Source organism: Poecile atricapillus, chromosome 8 (assembly GCF_030490865.1).
Source record: "Poecile atricapillus isolate bPoeAtr1 chromosome 8, bPoeAtr1.hap1, whole genome shotgun sequence".
Lineage (NCBI taxonomy): Eukaryota > Metazoa > Chordata > Aves > Passeriformes > Paridae > Poecile > Poecile atricapillus.
Genome location: NC_081256.1, coordinates 11958425 through 11972712, shown reverse-complemented (window position 1 = coordinate 11972712; position 14288 = coordinate 11958425). Strand labels below are relative to the sequence as shown.

At 41.6% G+C, this 14288-nt stretch overlaps 1 protein-coding gene across 6 annotated transcripts in view; it reads left to right on the top strand.

Moving 5' to 3' along the window:
* Nucleotides 1–10927, top strand: part of PID1 (phosphotyrosine interaction domain containing 1) — an 85985-nt gene extending 75058 nt beyond the window's left edge. For all 6 annotated transcript variants that reach the window (XM_058844474.1, XM_058844477.1, XM_058844475.1 and 3 more), the window contains one exon: nt 8969–10927. In XM_058844474.1, the coding sequence (XP_058700457.1) occupies nt 8969–9445 (477 nt within the window). In that variant the 3' untranslated portion in view covers nt 9446–10927. The remainder of the gene's footprint in view (nt 1–8968) is intronic.
* The last annotated feature ends 3361 nt before the right edge of the window (nt 10928–14288 follow it).

Below are 14288 nucleotides of genomic sequence, written 5' to 3'. Positions count from 1 at the left end.
AAATAGCAACATAAAGAAAATATTTGGGAATAAAAGTGATCATCGACTTGTACAATAGGGTGTCCAGCAGCCCTGCTGAGGTTGTGTGTGATGGATGTATTTGTTCATTGAGTTACGTCTTGCACGACAGCATTTTTAAATTGCTGCTAGAATGAAATTGATTTCTTGGGTTTTAAATAGTGCAGCGTAAATCTTCCACTCACACCAGGACCGAAGAGTCTCTGACTGCAAGCTCGCTGCAGTTTGCCAGTTCCACTTGATTTAATTTCAGATTCATCCCCTCAAGCCAAACCACAAAAAGAGCTTCCTGTCCAGTGGAGAACGAAATGCAAGAGGCGTTCCTTTTGTTGCTAACGGGAGACTACAGGGAGCAGAGCTGGCTCTTGCTGAGGTTGTGTTTGGGCTTGGTTAACTATTTTGCCAGTGAGGCAGAGACTCCTGGTCAATGGGCATAAGTTAGATGCTCTTAGGTCTAACTGAGGGCAATTGTTTAATACATGTGTAGTTTATAAAGCTACTTGCTGAGCAGCAGCCTGATGTAATGAAAGGTGAACTTCTTGGATCATTGTGTTTCTCAGGATTGTCTTCCAGAAGGAGAGTTTGGCTTGCTGCCCTATTTATCCCACACTGGCTATTTGGCCTGTGGACTCAGTGGGCTTTTTCTTGTTGGCTTTTTTTCCTCTCAGAACTTATAAATTAAGCCATCAAGGGTAAATTTTTTATCATCCAGCGCATTTATTTACTAAATCTTAAACTTTCCCAATGTTAACATGTTTTCCCGTGTCCTCCTCAAGCAGTGTGGGATAGTGTTGGTGATGGGGCTGATCACATAGGGTAAGGAGGGTTCCACTCCTGTGGGCATTCTGCAGAAGTTTTTGTCTTCTGCTCCCCTTCCCAACTGCCATGACTGGGAGGCCTGGCAGAGCTCTGCTCTTGGAGGATGAGACGTTTATTTGGCCATGAAGAGGGGCTCTGAGATGTCCATGTGCTTTTGGGTGCTCCCATGAGCTGGGACAGGATCTCAGAGATGTGCCCTGCACTTTGATGGCAATCATCTGCAGTTCCTGGAGTGTTTGTCCTGCATAGTGTTTGAGAAGTGAGAAGTTATTCATGGGTGAGCTCTGCCCTCAGAAAAGCCTCATTCCCGAGATGCTGCCCTGGACTGGATGTTGGGGCATCCACCCTGGATCACAGTAACTCACCTATGCTGCCATGTTAAAGGGCTTTCCTAGGCAGTCTCAGAAGCAGCAGCACTGAAATTGGTATTATGTTTTTCTTTCTACTGAGGAAGACCATTTTTCAAGAAAAGGTATTTTCACAGTACCCTGGCTCCTCCTTCACATGCTACAGCTACTGAGAAGCATGGAGGCTGTAAAACCTGAAAGAGCAACAGACTAAAAATAATGACAGCTCTTCTGTCCTTCAAAGGCATTTAGCTGAGGAATTATATCCAACATGACTATTTCTGTGAAGTCACTTTGTCTTACTTGTGTGGTTACCCCTTCCTGGGGGGCAGCTAAGGCAGGATCTGGTGCATGGTCACAGCTGAGAAACACATGGGAAAATAAAGGCACCTGCAAAGGGCTGCTGTGAGCATGGCTGGGGGGACAGATAGACAGCTGGAGGAGCTGCTGCCCAGCAGTTGTTTTTCCTTAGGAGTTCTGAAGATGTAAAGAGTCAAATACATTTCTTGCTGGGCTTGTTTATTATTTTTGTTTTCAAGGGGGAATAAGTTTGGCTTTGGCCCTACAAAAGGAGACAGATGCTGGCTGTTGACTTAAATGGTGAAGAGGTGCTGATGCTTCCAGCATTTTCTGGAGCTATCCTTTGATTCCTTGGAATAAATCAGACATTAACTACTGATGTCTTTTTTTTTTCTCCTAATCCAGTGGGCAGCCCTCAGAGTTGATGGTTATTTTCCATTAAATGGTTGCCTAGCTCATTCTGTTCTCCCTCTGAATTTTGTCTCAAAAATAAAACAGTTCTTCACATATTTCTGTATGCCACATTACTGCATTTACTGTGTATCTCTGTGTGCTGAGAAGCCCTGCTGTTCCCACAAAGACCCTCGTGTTCATGCTTCGAGGCTTTGGCTGGACATAGGCAGTGTGGGTGAGGGAGCAGTGACAGACAGAGGGAAACTGTGCAGCCTTTTTACTTGACTGAGTTATTTTTTGGGTCTTAAGCAAACATTGCTTGAATGCAGTTCATGGTATTTGCTCAGTGATCCAGTGGAATGTCTTGGATATTTTTGTTTTTCCTTCAGAGCCAAAAAGCAGTTTTTGGCTCTAAATCCCAAGTTGCCAGCCTGAGGCTGAGTCACTGTGCTTTAGGGTGAGGAGAGCTGAGCCGGTGTGGTGAGACGGGTACCCTGTCCAGCACAGAGTGCTCCTGCTGTGCCTGGAGCTGGATGTGTTAATTAAAGTTGTTGAAAATGACTCTACAGCTAAATCTGCTTTTGTTGACATGAAAGCTGTGCCAGGACTTACCAAGCTGTTGGGCAGCATGCTGCAGGCCTGTTCCCTTTGTATCCCAGCTCCACTAGGGATAAAAGAAAAACTAGTTTCAGACATCTAATCTGTGATTCTGGTGAGCCTTGATTCTTCCCAACCACTCAGCTTGGAGGTGCCACTGGGGGCTTTGTGCATATTGTCATTGCAATGAGGTTGAGCACAGGTTTCCTGAGTAGCGACTTCTTGCGGAGGTTTTCAGACCTTGTAATGATGTGCAGATGAAGCTTGCTGGCCTCAACAATATGTGTCTGGAGTCTAGGTGAAGCTTGATTTTTGAATTTTGAATTGGATTTTGAATTGCTGCGTCTGCTTTTGTGCTGCAAACCCAAGGAGCATCTCCATGTATGTGTTCTTGCAGCAATTTTAAACAAGACATGCATACATCCTCCTAAACCTCCTTTTGGCCACTCTTCTTCAAATCTCCTCGGAATTCTTCTTTAAAACTTCTACAAGTTTACCCAGTCTTTAGGCTGGTGGTTCTTCCTTGCCTGGGACAAACTGACATTTGGCCATTGGAACAGGTTTTCCAGGGAGGTGGTGGAGTCAGCATCCCTGGAGGTGTTTAAGAGGTGTCTGGGTCCGGTGCTGGGTGATGTGGTTCAGTGGCGTAGGGGTTGCAGTGGTGGTGCTGAGTAGATGGTTGGACTGTATGATCTTCAAGGTCTCTTCCAGCCCTGATGTTTCCATGATTCTGTGATGGTTTACTTGCTGACTGGAGGGTCTACAGCTGTGCATCTTAACACAGACCTTTACAGTCACTTTATTCTTTGTCATGTATCCTGAAGGTGCCACAGGAGCAATTCTGTTTGCAGGAAGAAAATGTCTCATTACCTCTTCCTCATGTTTAGGTGAGGAATATCTTACTGTCTTGATTAAACATAATCAGTTGCAACTATACCAAATTTGAGGCTAAAGAAATGTTTATTTTAAAACACTGAGCAACAAAGAGACAGTCATCTACTACTAAGAATTGCCCAAGATTCTCTAGGGCATTCTCTGGTGACTGCAAATATGCAGATAAATACCTGCTGGCTCAAGGTCTGTGCTCTATTTAAATTTTTTTTTTTTTCATTTTTGGTGTTGATTTTGCTGACAAAGACGCTCCTTATCTGGTGTGGAAGAAATACTTATATTAAATAAATAACCAAGGAGTTAATTTTACGTATGGTCTTTTGATCATGGTCTTGAATAGTGAGAGAGTCCAGAGTCCTCCGAGGTGTGTGTTCCTGTGCCAAGCTCCTGTGCCAAGAGACCATCTGTCCTCCTGTAATGCAATAATTATGGGTCTTTACAGCTTGGATATGCTTTCTTGGAGCACTGATAGTCTATGGACTGGGGGTAGGGAACAGAAGGAGAAAAAGTCATTTGACTGCCTAGCTTTAGGTGCCTGAGTGAGGCTTGTGAGGTAGGAGCAGTATGGACATATGATCCATTGGGGAGTCAGATCTGAGGTCAGACTGACATGTGTGGGAGCTGAGCTGCTCTTTATCTCCTATGAATTGCAAGTGAACAATGTGAGATCAATGATGAAAGAGCTGGGTATGAAAAGGAAAAACCCCTTATTACTTCTGACAAATCATACTGTGCTAGAAGTGTAAATGTCTGTGGCAGCTGCTCTACTGGTCTTTTCAAAGTTGGTAAGCTCTTGAACACAGTTATTAAAAGACATTTTCATACACATTATTGGACTGAAGGGGCTGAAAACAACAATATCAAAATACTCAGATATTTCTGTGTTTCCAGGAGAGTGCATGAAAAATGACATCAATTATTCTTCATGTCCTTTGACATGAGATGTCTCTATATGTCACATGGGTGTAGCTGCATTACAAAAGGGCAAAGGCACAGCATTTTTCAGTTGAGGACAGTTTTGTCAGATGCTGACATTGGTGCTGGCAAATCTCTAAGGTGAAATAAGGAGCTTTTCAAAACATCTTGTTTTTACAAAAGGTTTCAATGCCAGAGGATGAAATTTTCATAGAAAGGCTGGAAAAAATGTGGATAATTTTTAACATGCACAAAAAATTTTTGTGAGGTGTATGTATCTTACAGAAATTTGTGGGACAGATGGAACACACAAACCAAAGGACTAAAAGGGCCATAAAGAAATTTACTCTTATCCCTGGTAGAAGATGTGGTAGGAAATGCCCTCTCTGCTTAAGGTTAACACAGTGGCATTGAGCTGAATTCTCACTTAAAATACAGTGTCCAAAACAAGTGAAAGATGTAACAGCTTGATCATAATTCACTTGTAACAACCAACATGTAGCTACTCTGGCTTGCACTGAGGCTAGAATCATGGAATCATTAGGATGGGAAAAGATCTCCAAATCATCAAATCCAACCTTTGACCAAACATCACCTTGTCAGCTACACCATGGCATTATGTGCCATGACAAGTTGTTTCTTCAAAACTTCCAGGGATGGTGACTCCACCGCTTCCCTGGGCAGCTCGTTCCAGTGCTTAACAGCCCTAGAGGGGAAGGAATAAATCTCCTGGCCTCACTGTGTATAGGATGACCCTTGCTATAGGACATATGTATATATATGTGTGTATATATATATATGTGTATATATATATATATGCATGCCACACTTGCACAGGTAAGTAATTTTCCTGTACTGATGTTTGCTGCCAAATGACTTCCAGAGTTTCATGGGAAGAAAAAGCATTATTCAGTCCTGGTGGACTTTTGCTGGTGGTCAGAGCTGTATTATCACAGATGTGGCTTTCAGCCTGCCCTGTGGCTTTGCCTGTTTCTGTCAATGATCTCTCTCGTCAGTAAAGCTGTGGAGTTGGCACTGTTCAGGCATTTCCGTGTATTTTTGTACATGCAACGATAACTGTAACAACATCACTACTGCTGCTACTGCTAAAGTCTTTCTGTGCCCTTGACATCTGGTTCTTATGAGTATTAAAGATGAAATTCTATTTTGTTTCGGGGTCTTTTTTTATAATACCTGCTGGCTTCACACTGACGAGATGTCAATGATTTTAATGGGAAAGACCACCAGTGGGAATTTTTGCCTCAAAATAGCTTTTTTTTCCATCTGATGGTGAAAGGAATGATCTGTTCTTTGACCTTTGGTTGGTAGACTTGGAAATTGAAAAGGAAGACGGTTGTACTGGAATAGCTTCACTGTAATGGTGTGGTCAATGGTTTCTGAGCATTTAAACAAAAGCGAGTGTGCTGTGAGATGTTTTGAGGCAGAAGCCAAAATGCAGGGAGCACTGCGTGTGGAATAACCTTGTAACTCCGAGCTCAGAGAGAAATACCTTTTCATGGGTGAGAGTGGAGGTGTCTCTCCAGACCCTGTCTCCCTGTTCTGTTTTAGCAGGGGACCATGCTGTGATGAAATGTTAGACAGCTGTCTTCACCAAGAGCTTCAGTGATGCTACTCTTGTCAAATGCTTGTATCTCAACTATGAAAAAAAAATCATTCCTTTAAAAAACTGAAAATAACAGCACTAGTAGGTGTAGATGTTTCTATATAAGACACAGTGCAGGGGCAACTCTACAGTTGAGGTTTTGTTTACTCTTTCCTGTGAGCTACTTATTGTAATGTCTAAGCGCCTTATAAGTATTTATGGATGTATCCTCAAAGGAAAATGAAATTTATATAATGGAGGTTCAAAGTGATGTTAAAAGAAGCAACTTTCCAAAGGTTCCTACACAGTTATACCATGACAGAACTGGGACAGTAAATCAGACCAGTACATCCCATTTGGTAAACAAGCCAGAATTCCATCCTTATTATTAGTTACTTTTGCATTGGCCGCAGAGTAATTCACTGTTGTTTTTTTTTCTTAAAATACAGCTACCTTATTTTAGGGAAATACATAATTTTTTTGTAACTTCACTCGTAAGCAGGCCACGCATGGATTGATGGCCAGCAAGGGGGTTGCAGTTAGCTGCTGCAGAGAACATTAAATTCAGTTTATGCTGCTGTGTGACAGCTTACTCTGATCTTGCTCCTTGGCTGCTGCAGGTGTCCGAGCGTCACTTGGGAGTTGTCCATGCTCAGAAGCTGATGCTGTGTGCTGGGGTGAATTTGCAGCACAGAGCCCAGCAATGCTGACTGCCTGGAATGGAGATGCCTTTGCTTTCCTCCCCTCTCCCCCTTCTCATGCTGCTGCTCAGGGCAGCTCATGAGCTGGCAGCAGCTTCAGCTTTAGGACAAGCCAGGAGTGAAACAATACCCTGCATGGCCTCTTGAACACTCATGAGAGGTGCTGATTTCTGTGGTCTCCAGGTGACACTGGGCTTCTCCAAACAGCAGCTGGGGGGACAAAATGTTGCAGTGGTGGCAGCTCTCTCCTGCGGACAGGAACTCAAAGCTGTATTTGGGCAGTGACAAAGTGCATGAGCAAGGGGCTATTTCGCTGTTCCTCAGGGTTTAAAGTCTTTGTGCAAATCTCTTTGAAGTTACTGAAGGCCTTCTGATGCTGCAATGGGCTTTGAATTTGACCCCAAGTGTCAGTTTACAGTGTTTGTCTTTTGTTAGCTGACATGTGGCTGTGAAACTGCTGAATGAACTTTTGGAGTATATATTGAATGTGCAGATTTGCGCAGTGATCTTGCTCTGTTCAAAGCAATCTGACTTTGGATATATGTTGAAATACCCCCCAGTATGCTGCAGACACATTCCTCTTTGGTCCTGTATGTGCTGTTTGTATGTGTTTAGTTGGCACTGTGAACTCTGAGGTTTTCTTTTAAGTTTTTCTACAGTCCTTTAGGGAACTCAACTCTCATCACTAATAAAATAAAATAAGGCGAAACACTGGTAGGTCTTGCCTTGTTAACTGTTCTAGCTGTTGTGTTTCCCACTGTTCCAAAAAAAATAGAAAGCTTTATAAGATTCAACATATTCCCAGTGCAAATCATGAATATTTATAGGCAAAGAATAAGACTTCCCATTTTGAAATGTCAGTGCTATGAAATTGCTTTTTTGGCAAGCATGATTAAGCCACACAGACTTCCAATAAAGTTTTGTAAGCTTTATTCCTTAATTATGGCTTAATTTAGGCCTCTGAGTTTAACAAAATGTATGAAGCTTGGAGCAAAATATTTTTCTTGTGGAAAAGTTTGTTTGCGTGGACTACAAATCCCATATTTCTTGTGGTTATGATTTTTTAATGTTTTTAAATGTGGAAATTCCATGTTTTTCCTTTACATTTCTTAACACATTTACAACATAAAAATAACCTGTACTGTGTGTTTAATACAGAATTTTGAAGAAATTAGTTTGGAAAGTGCATGTGATTACTTTTTTCCTCCAAATGCCTTGAGTAAAATGTAGAGGAGGTTATAAGACATCAAGCAAGGGGTAAAAGAGTCTGTCTCAAGCAGTTAGTTGCAAGAGATAAACGAGGAACAATTTTCCTTTCATATAGTTGTTCTTAAATGCACCATCCTGACAACAGCAATAAATAGAATAATCTTCATAATTGCATTTATGTGGCATTGACCTGTCTTTTCTAGAGAAAATCCCTTTTCCCAGATAAAATAATCTTCCATTCAGCTGTAAGTGGAAGGAAGCCTCATTCGTAGCTGCACGGATTTAGGGGAATGTTTCTGCGTAGGCTTAATACAGAATTTTGATCTGGACCTCCTAGTGAATTTGATATTTAGTGAATAAATTACTGTAAAGACACTAAAACCACCTTGCTTTCCTGTGCTGATTGGCTAACAGGATATTTACTCAAAAGGACTAGACAGGAAAGCAGAGAGATGATGTGATTAAACTTAGGTAGATTTATTACTAGATTTTTTAACAGCGTTATTTTCTTAGATTTCTTATTAGATTTTTAACAGCGTGTGTAATAAATATCTCAGCCCCGCTCAAAGATAAAGTTTTGAATGGCTGTGAGCTTTTCCTGGCTTAAGTAGAAGTAGCAGAAGGGGGGGAAAGCCAGGATCATTTTGGAAAAGAAGCATTCAAACAGCTTAAAATCCTCTGCTGTGATCATGCTTTTCTGACCCCCTGCAGCCTTGCATTATCAAACTGAGAATGTCTCCATCTCCCTAATACTAATGTTTCAAATATGATACAAATAGATCATCTGAATAAAGTATGAAGGAAAAAGAAAAGGTAATTTGCATCACAACTACCTGGGAGCTGCTCCAATGGCACTTGCACATGCTAAGATGAGCTTTGGGATAGTCACAGGCTGTAAAGCTGGGCTTTCTAGGGGAGATGAAGAAAGTGGAATGCCTTGAAACCCAGACACTTAATCATTTTTAATCTCTGGGTTTGAATGGAGAAGTCAGCATCTGCAAAAATAAATATTTGGAAAACAGTATGAAAACTGTTTTAATGAAAATGATGGGGAAATCAGGGAGTTTGCAGTGGGAGATGTGTGCTTTTATTTTCCCAGTGAAACTCCCCAGGATGGCAGAAAATACCACCAGTCTGCCTTCTGTGTTTTCACCTATCTTTGCTCTTCTTTGCAGGTTACGTATTTGGGTAAGGTTTCCACAACAGGGATGCAATTTTTGTCAGGCTGCACAGAAAAACCAGTCATTGAATTGTGGAAGAAGCACACACTCACCAGGGAGGATGTTTACCCTGCTAATGCCCTTCTGGAAATTCGCCCTTTCCAAGTCTGGCTGCATCATCTGGACCTCAAAGGCGAGGCGACAGTGCACATGGATACCTTTCAGGTAGCACGCATAGCCTACTGCACTGCTGACCACAACGTCAGCCCAAACATCTTCGCTTGGGTCTATCGGGAGATCAACGATGACCTGTCCTACCAGATGGACTGCCACGCTGTGGAGTGTGAGAGCAAGCTGGAGGCCAAGAAGCTGGCCCATGCCATGATGGAGGCCTTCAAGAAGACTTTTCACAGCATGAAAAGTGATGGCCGGATCCACAGGAACAGCTCATCGGAGGAAGTGTCTCATGAATTTGAATCTGACGATGGCTGACTGAACTAATTCACGGTTCAACAAAGGCAGAAATGGCTTAGGGAATGAGAGCTGATAGATGAATAAGCAACAATTGAAACTGGGTAATGAAAGGACTGCCAAACACTTGTCTGACCAGCTTTTTAAATCAGAAGAGCAATTTGGTACCTACAGATATGCATCATTAAAGTAATTACGTTGCGTTGAAATCTGCTGCTGTTGTAAAAGTGAGAAAAAAATTTCCCATCTGTCACCCACCCATCACTCTCCTTTTCTTGTCTCTGTAGTTCAGGTGCATACCATGAAGTACAGTCATTCCTGTTTGTCTTACCAGGGTGATCAGGCAATTTTATTAGTTGCTTCTCTGGCATTCCTAGCTGCGGGCTGATGCACAAGAGCGAGTAGGCCTGGAAAGCCCTAATGGTTCCTGAAGAATCTTTCCCCATGATACATCACACAAATCCTTTGACCGAACATAGGCTAAGACAGCCATACATAGCCTTTTAGACTAATGGCCTGGCATTCTGCAGTTAATTCACATTTCACAGATAAAAAATGAAAGATGCTTGTATGTACACATTATATCATATGCTATCCTTTATTTTATTCATTGTACCTATTTTTTTTTTAACGTACCTGCTGCCACATCTTTCACCCAACACCAGTAGTTGCAGTTTCAGACTATGTACTGCAGGATACCAAAAAGGGGTGGGTAACAATGCTCCCTGGTGTCTGGGGGTTCAGCAAGTCAGCCTTGCTGTCTGTGCATTATCCCACCCTGATGTGCTCCGTAGGAGGGCCTTCTGGGAAGAGTTGAGGGACACTTGGGTGCGTCAGTGTTTGAACTGTGACTTCTCATCAACCTCAGGTCTGACGAGATCCGAGCACGGTGGGCGCAGCTCCGTGTTCCTGCTTTCCGCATTGCTGGTCGAGCGACCCTGCTGGGATGGAGCTGGCAGTGTCTCACCACACAGGGCTGCCTCACTGTAAAGATCAAAGGAAAAGGTCCCTTAGGAGTCAGGTTTGAACATCTGTTCTGGTTGAGAACCTCATGTTAAGATCCCCATATCTTTCCTTGTTCACAGATATACAGTCATGCCTTTCTTAAATGCAGATGTTTAATAAAACTCAAATAAAGGAAAAACTTGTTTCACTTGATATTTTTTAAGGCTGGGAGCAGATCAATAGTTTGCAAGTAATGCTGCTCCTTTGTACAATTTCGTTTGTAATTATGGTAATGTTAGGGGCACTAGGGCACCTTACAGAAGCCTTAAAAGAAAGCTAATCCAAGCAGATAGCTCTGTGTCTGTGTTTTGTGTCTCTGTGTTTGTATGTGAGAGTGTATGTGCGAGTCCAGTGGTAAAGCATGTAGATTGAGCATGGAGATGTATTGAGGAGGGCCTACACCTCTTGAAAATATGCTTGTTGCTTTACAATTTATGTAAACTGTTCTCCAGCATAAATGCATTCATACTTTAATAAAAAAAAAAGTTTTGAGTTAAACCTTGTTAGTTTTAAGCTGTCTTTTCAGCGTAAACTCTGTAGTTTTATGTGTGTGGGGTTCTGTGTTTATTTCATTTAGTGGAATGAAATGTTAATTTTTTCCATTTTATTATTTCGTCAGTCTTCATGAGAATTGCTGTTAACATTTTAAAATTATTTTCTTTCAATATTTAGGTTAATTATTGCTGTGAAGTTTTGGTTTTGGGGAGGTTGTGTGTTTTGGTTGGTTGGTTGTTGTGGTTTTTTTTGGTTGGTTGGTTTTATTGGTTATTTTGGATTGTTTTGGGGTTTTTGGTTGGTCTGTTGGGGATTGGTTTTTTTGGGTTTTTTTTTGTTTGTTTTTTGTTTTTTTTTTACTTTGTGGAGTGTGGACATGATTTATAATTTTTGCTTAGCAGGAGGTGGCAGAGATACCCCTCACTCCCAACCTGACCAGTTGAAATGAGCTCTGCTGAGTGGAGCAGTATTGCCTTGCTTATAGAAGTCACAGAGTGGTTCAGGTAGGCCATTTGATGGCATTTGGGTTTGGGATTTCCGTTTCTGGAGCAAATACTTAGAAGAGTGGGATGTCTTCCTGTCACGGGGTGGGTGTGATCTTTCTGGCTGACACAGTCTGCCCTTCTCACCCCCCAGGCCAGAGCACAGCTACACAAAATCATTGTCAGCAGTGGTGTGGCAGCAGCACCAGGGCAGTGACTGTCCCCCAGTGCTGGGCCCTGGTGAGGCTGCACCTCAGTGTTGTGACCAATTCTGGGTCCCTCAGTACATGACATTGAGATGCTGGAGTGTGTCCAGAGAGAGGCAACAGAGCTGGAAAGGGTCTGGAGCACAAGTCTGGTGAGGAGCAGCTGAGGGAACTCGAGAGAGGAGACTCAGGGGGACCTCGCTGTTTTCTACAACTCCCTGACACGAGGTTGTAGCAAAGTGGGGATTGGACTCTCTTCCCAGGTAACAACTGATAGGAAAGGCCTCAAGTTGTGCTAGGGGATGTTTAGATTGGCTACTGGGGAAAGTTTCTTCCTCAGAAGGATTGTCAAGCACTGGAACAGGCTACCCCGGGAAGTGCTGGAGTCACCATCCTGGAGGTATGTAAAAGCCGTGTAGATGTGGGGCTTAAGGACATGGTTTAGTGGTGAACTTTGCACTTGGCAGTGCTGGGTTAACATTTGGGCTTGATGATCTCAAAGATTTTTTCCAACCTAAACAATTCTATGATTCTATGATCATTTGATTTTTAATTATGATCTTTCCTCTAATGTGCTGCAACCTGCTGAAAATAGACATACTGTCTCCCTAAGTCACCTGCCAGTCTGGGTTAAGTGAAGAAAACCTTTGTTGGGATTTTTGCTGTTGTCTTTCCATTTTTATTTTCTTATACAGAACAGTCTACATTTCTGTTTTTCAGATGTACTGATTTACAGGGGGTTGCAGAGTTCTCCCAGAGATATTTGATACTGTGGCATCTGTGATAATTCTTTAGTGACTGGAGGCTGTGGATTAGCTGAAAGTTTTGCATGATAAGAATAAAATATAAAGGAGAAAATTCTAGTCCTTTTATTAGAAAATCAGACCCTTTGAAACATGAAACAGCTATTTTCTAATAGTTCAAACATGCAAGGGAATATGAGGGAATGTGAACTGCAGTTTGTCTTTGAAAACATGAGATTTGAAAAATAATCGGTATCATGAGTTTGGATCCTTAGATAATTTGGAATTCAGGCCAAATCTCTGCATTATCAATTCCAAATGTGTGATGCCATTTGCAAGAAGGAGAAATGCTTTCAATCCTGAATTGCTAGCATAGCAGTTATCACTGATTATCAGTTGCCAGTAGATACTGGAATGAAATATCAAGTTAAACTTTTCCTGCAATTAATCTGCTGGAAAAGAAAAATCATAAAGTTTCCATCAGGAGTAGTTTCCAGTTGGCTAAAGTCATTCCTGTTCAACTACAAAGAGTCCGGTTTTGGATCTCACTGCATCCCACTGTGGGTTGATGAGTTCCTTCAGTGTCAGCCAGGAAAACATGTAAAGGATTTCTTTCCCTCTTGTGCTTCTAGGGGAGAGTGGAAAGGTCTGTGGATCTGTGTGTTATTAGGAGTGTGGAAAAAGTAGAGAGCATTTAGGTCATTACGCTTCAACAATACTATGTAACATCACCACAGTTATGTCAAGGTGATTTCCACAATTTTTCTACCTTAAGAAAGAGAAGCTGTTACTCTGTATAGAGTAAATTTGGTTTTCAAGCTCTGGAGTCTAAATATCTTCTGTTCCTACCAAATCTTCTGTCGAGCTGTGAGTGAATGGTGGTTGTGCCATGGGGAGGGCAATACTCTACACTAGTGAGCATAGATTGCATGAGAATTGCTTGGGGTGCATGGGGGTTTTAGCCCAGGGGGAGGGAGAAAGGCAGAGAATAATTTCTTTCATGTTTAAACTCAAAGGCCCCTAAGAACAGCTGAATGTTTTGTTTTGTTTAAAAAAAAAAACAAAACCAAAACCACAACAACAACAGAAATACCAAACCATGAAAACAAAACCCTCTGCAGCTGGTTCCACTCCTTAGCTTTCCTGTAGTGAATGACTTCAGTTTTACATGAAAAAACAGTTGGATTTTGCCAGTGACTTTCATTTAATTTTTCTAAAACTTCCAAATAAATGGTATGTGATTGGGAAGCCTTTGATACAGTGGCAACCCCTTATCAGTCTCTTAGAAGACTTTAAATATGTTATTTGTGAAAGTTTTGAGACTTCTGTATCAATGAATTCACAGTGGATTTTATTTTAATTGTATGGTTCTCTGTGTGTCTGTATATACATGTATGGGTATATATATTCATACATATCTAAGCACACATGTCTTGAAATATGATGCTTGTTAAATGTTCTTTGTATGATGGATGTATGTAACAGTAGGTGGATGTGTGAAGGCAGTTTTGCATGTTAGTCTTGACAAGAATGGTTTACTTATTAAAAAGTTCTCCCTTTTTCAGTAGGAAGCAAATTAAATTGTCTATCTACATGCAAAATTTGATGTACCACATGCATTATTTACCGTTGACCACCAGAGCTATCCCACTCCATGCCCAATTAGCTGCTCTAAGAATGATACACAGTTGGGCTCATTTATCCCTGTGGCAGTGAATTATTAATTTGGATGTAATTGGGAAGTAATAACTTAAACGTATGATTGTCGTCCTGCAGACCAGAATTTACAGTAAGAGAATATATCCTTTAGTGAAAGTAGAGACATTCATTATACCTTTCTTCTAATGTAATTTTAAACAGATACAGGATGTTTTTAAAAGTTCCTTTTTTGCTAAACTCCATTAAAATGTTTCCTCTCTCTCACTGATCGTTG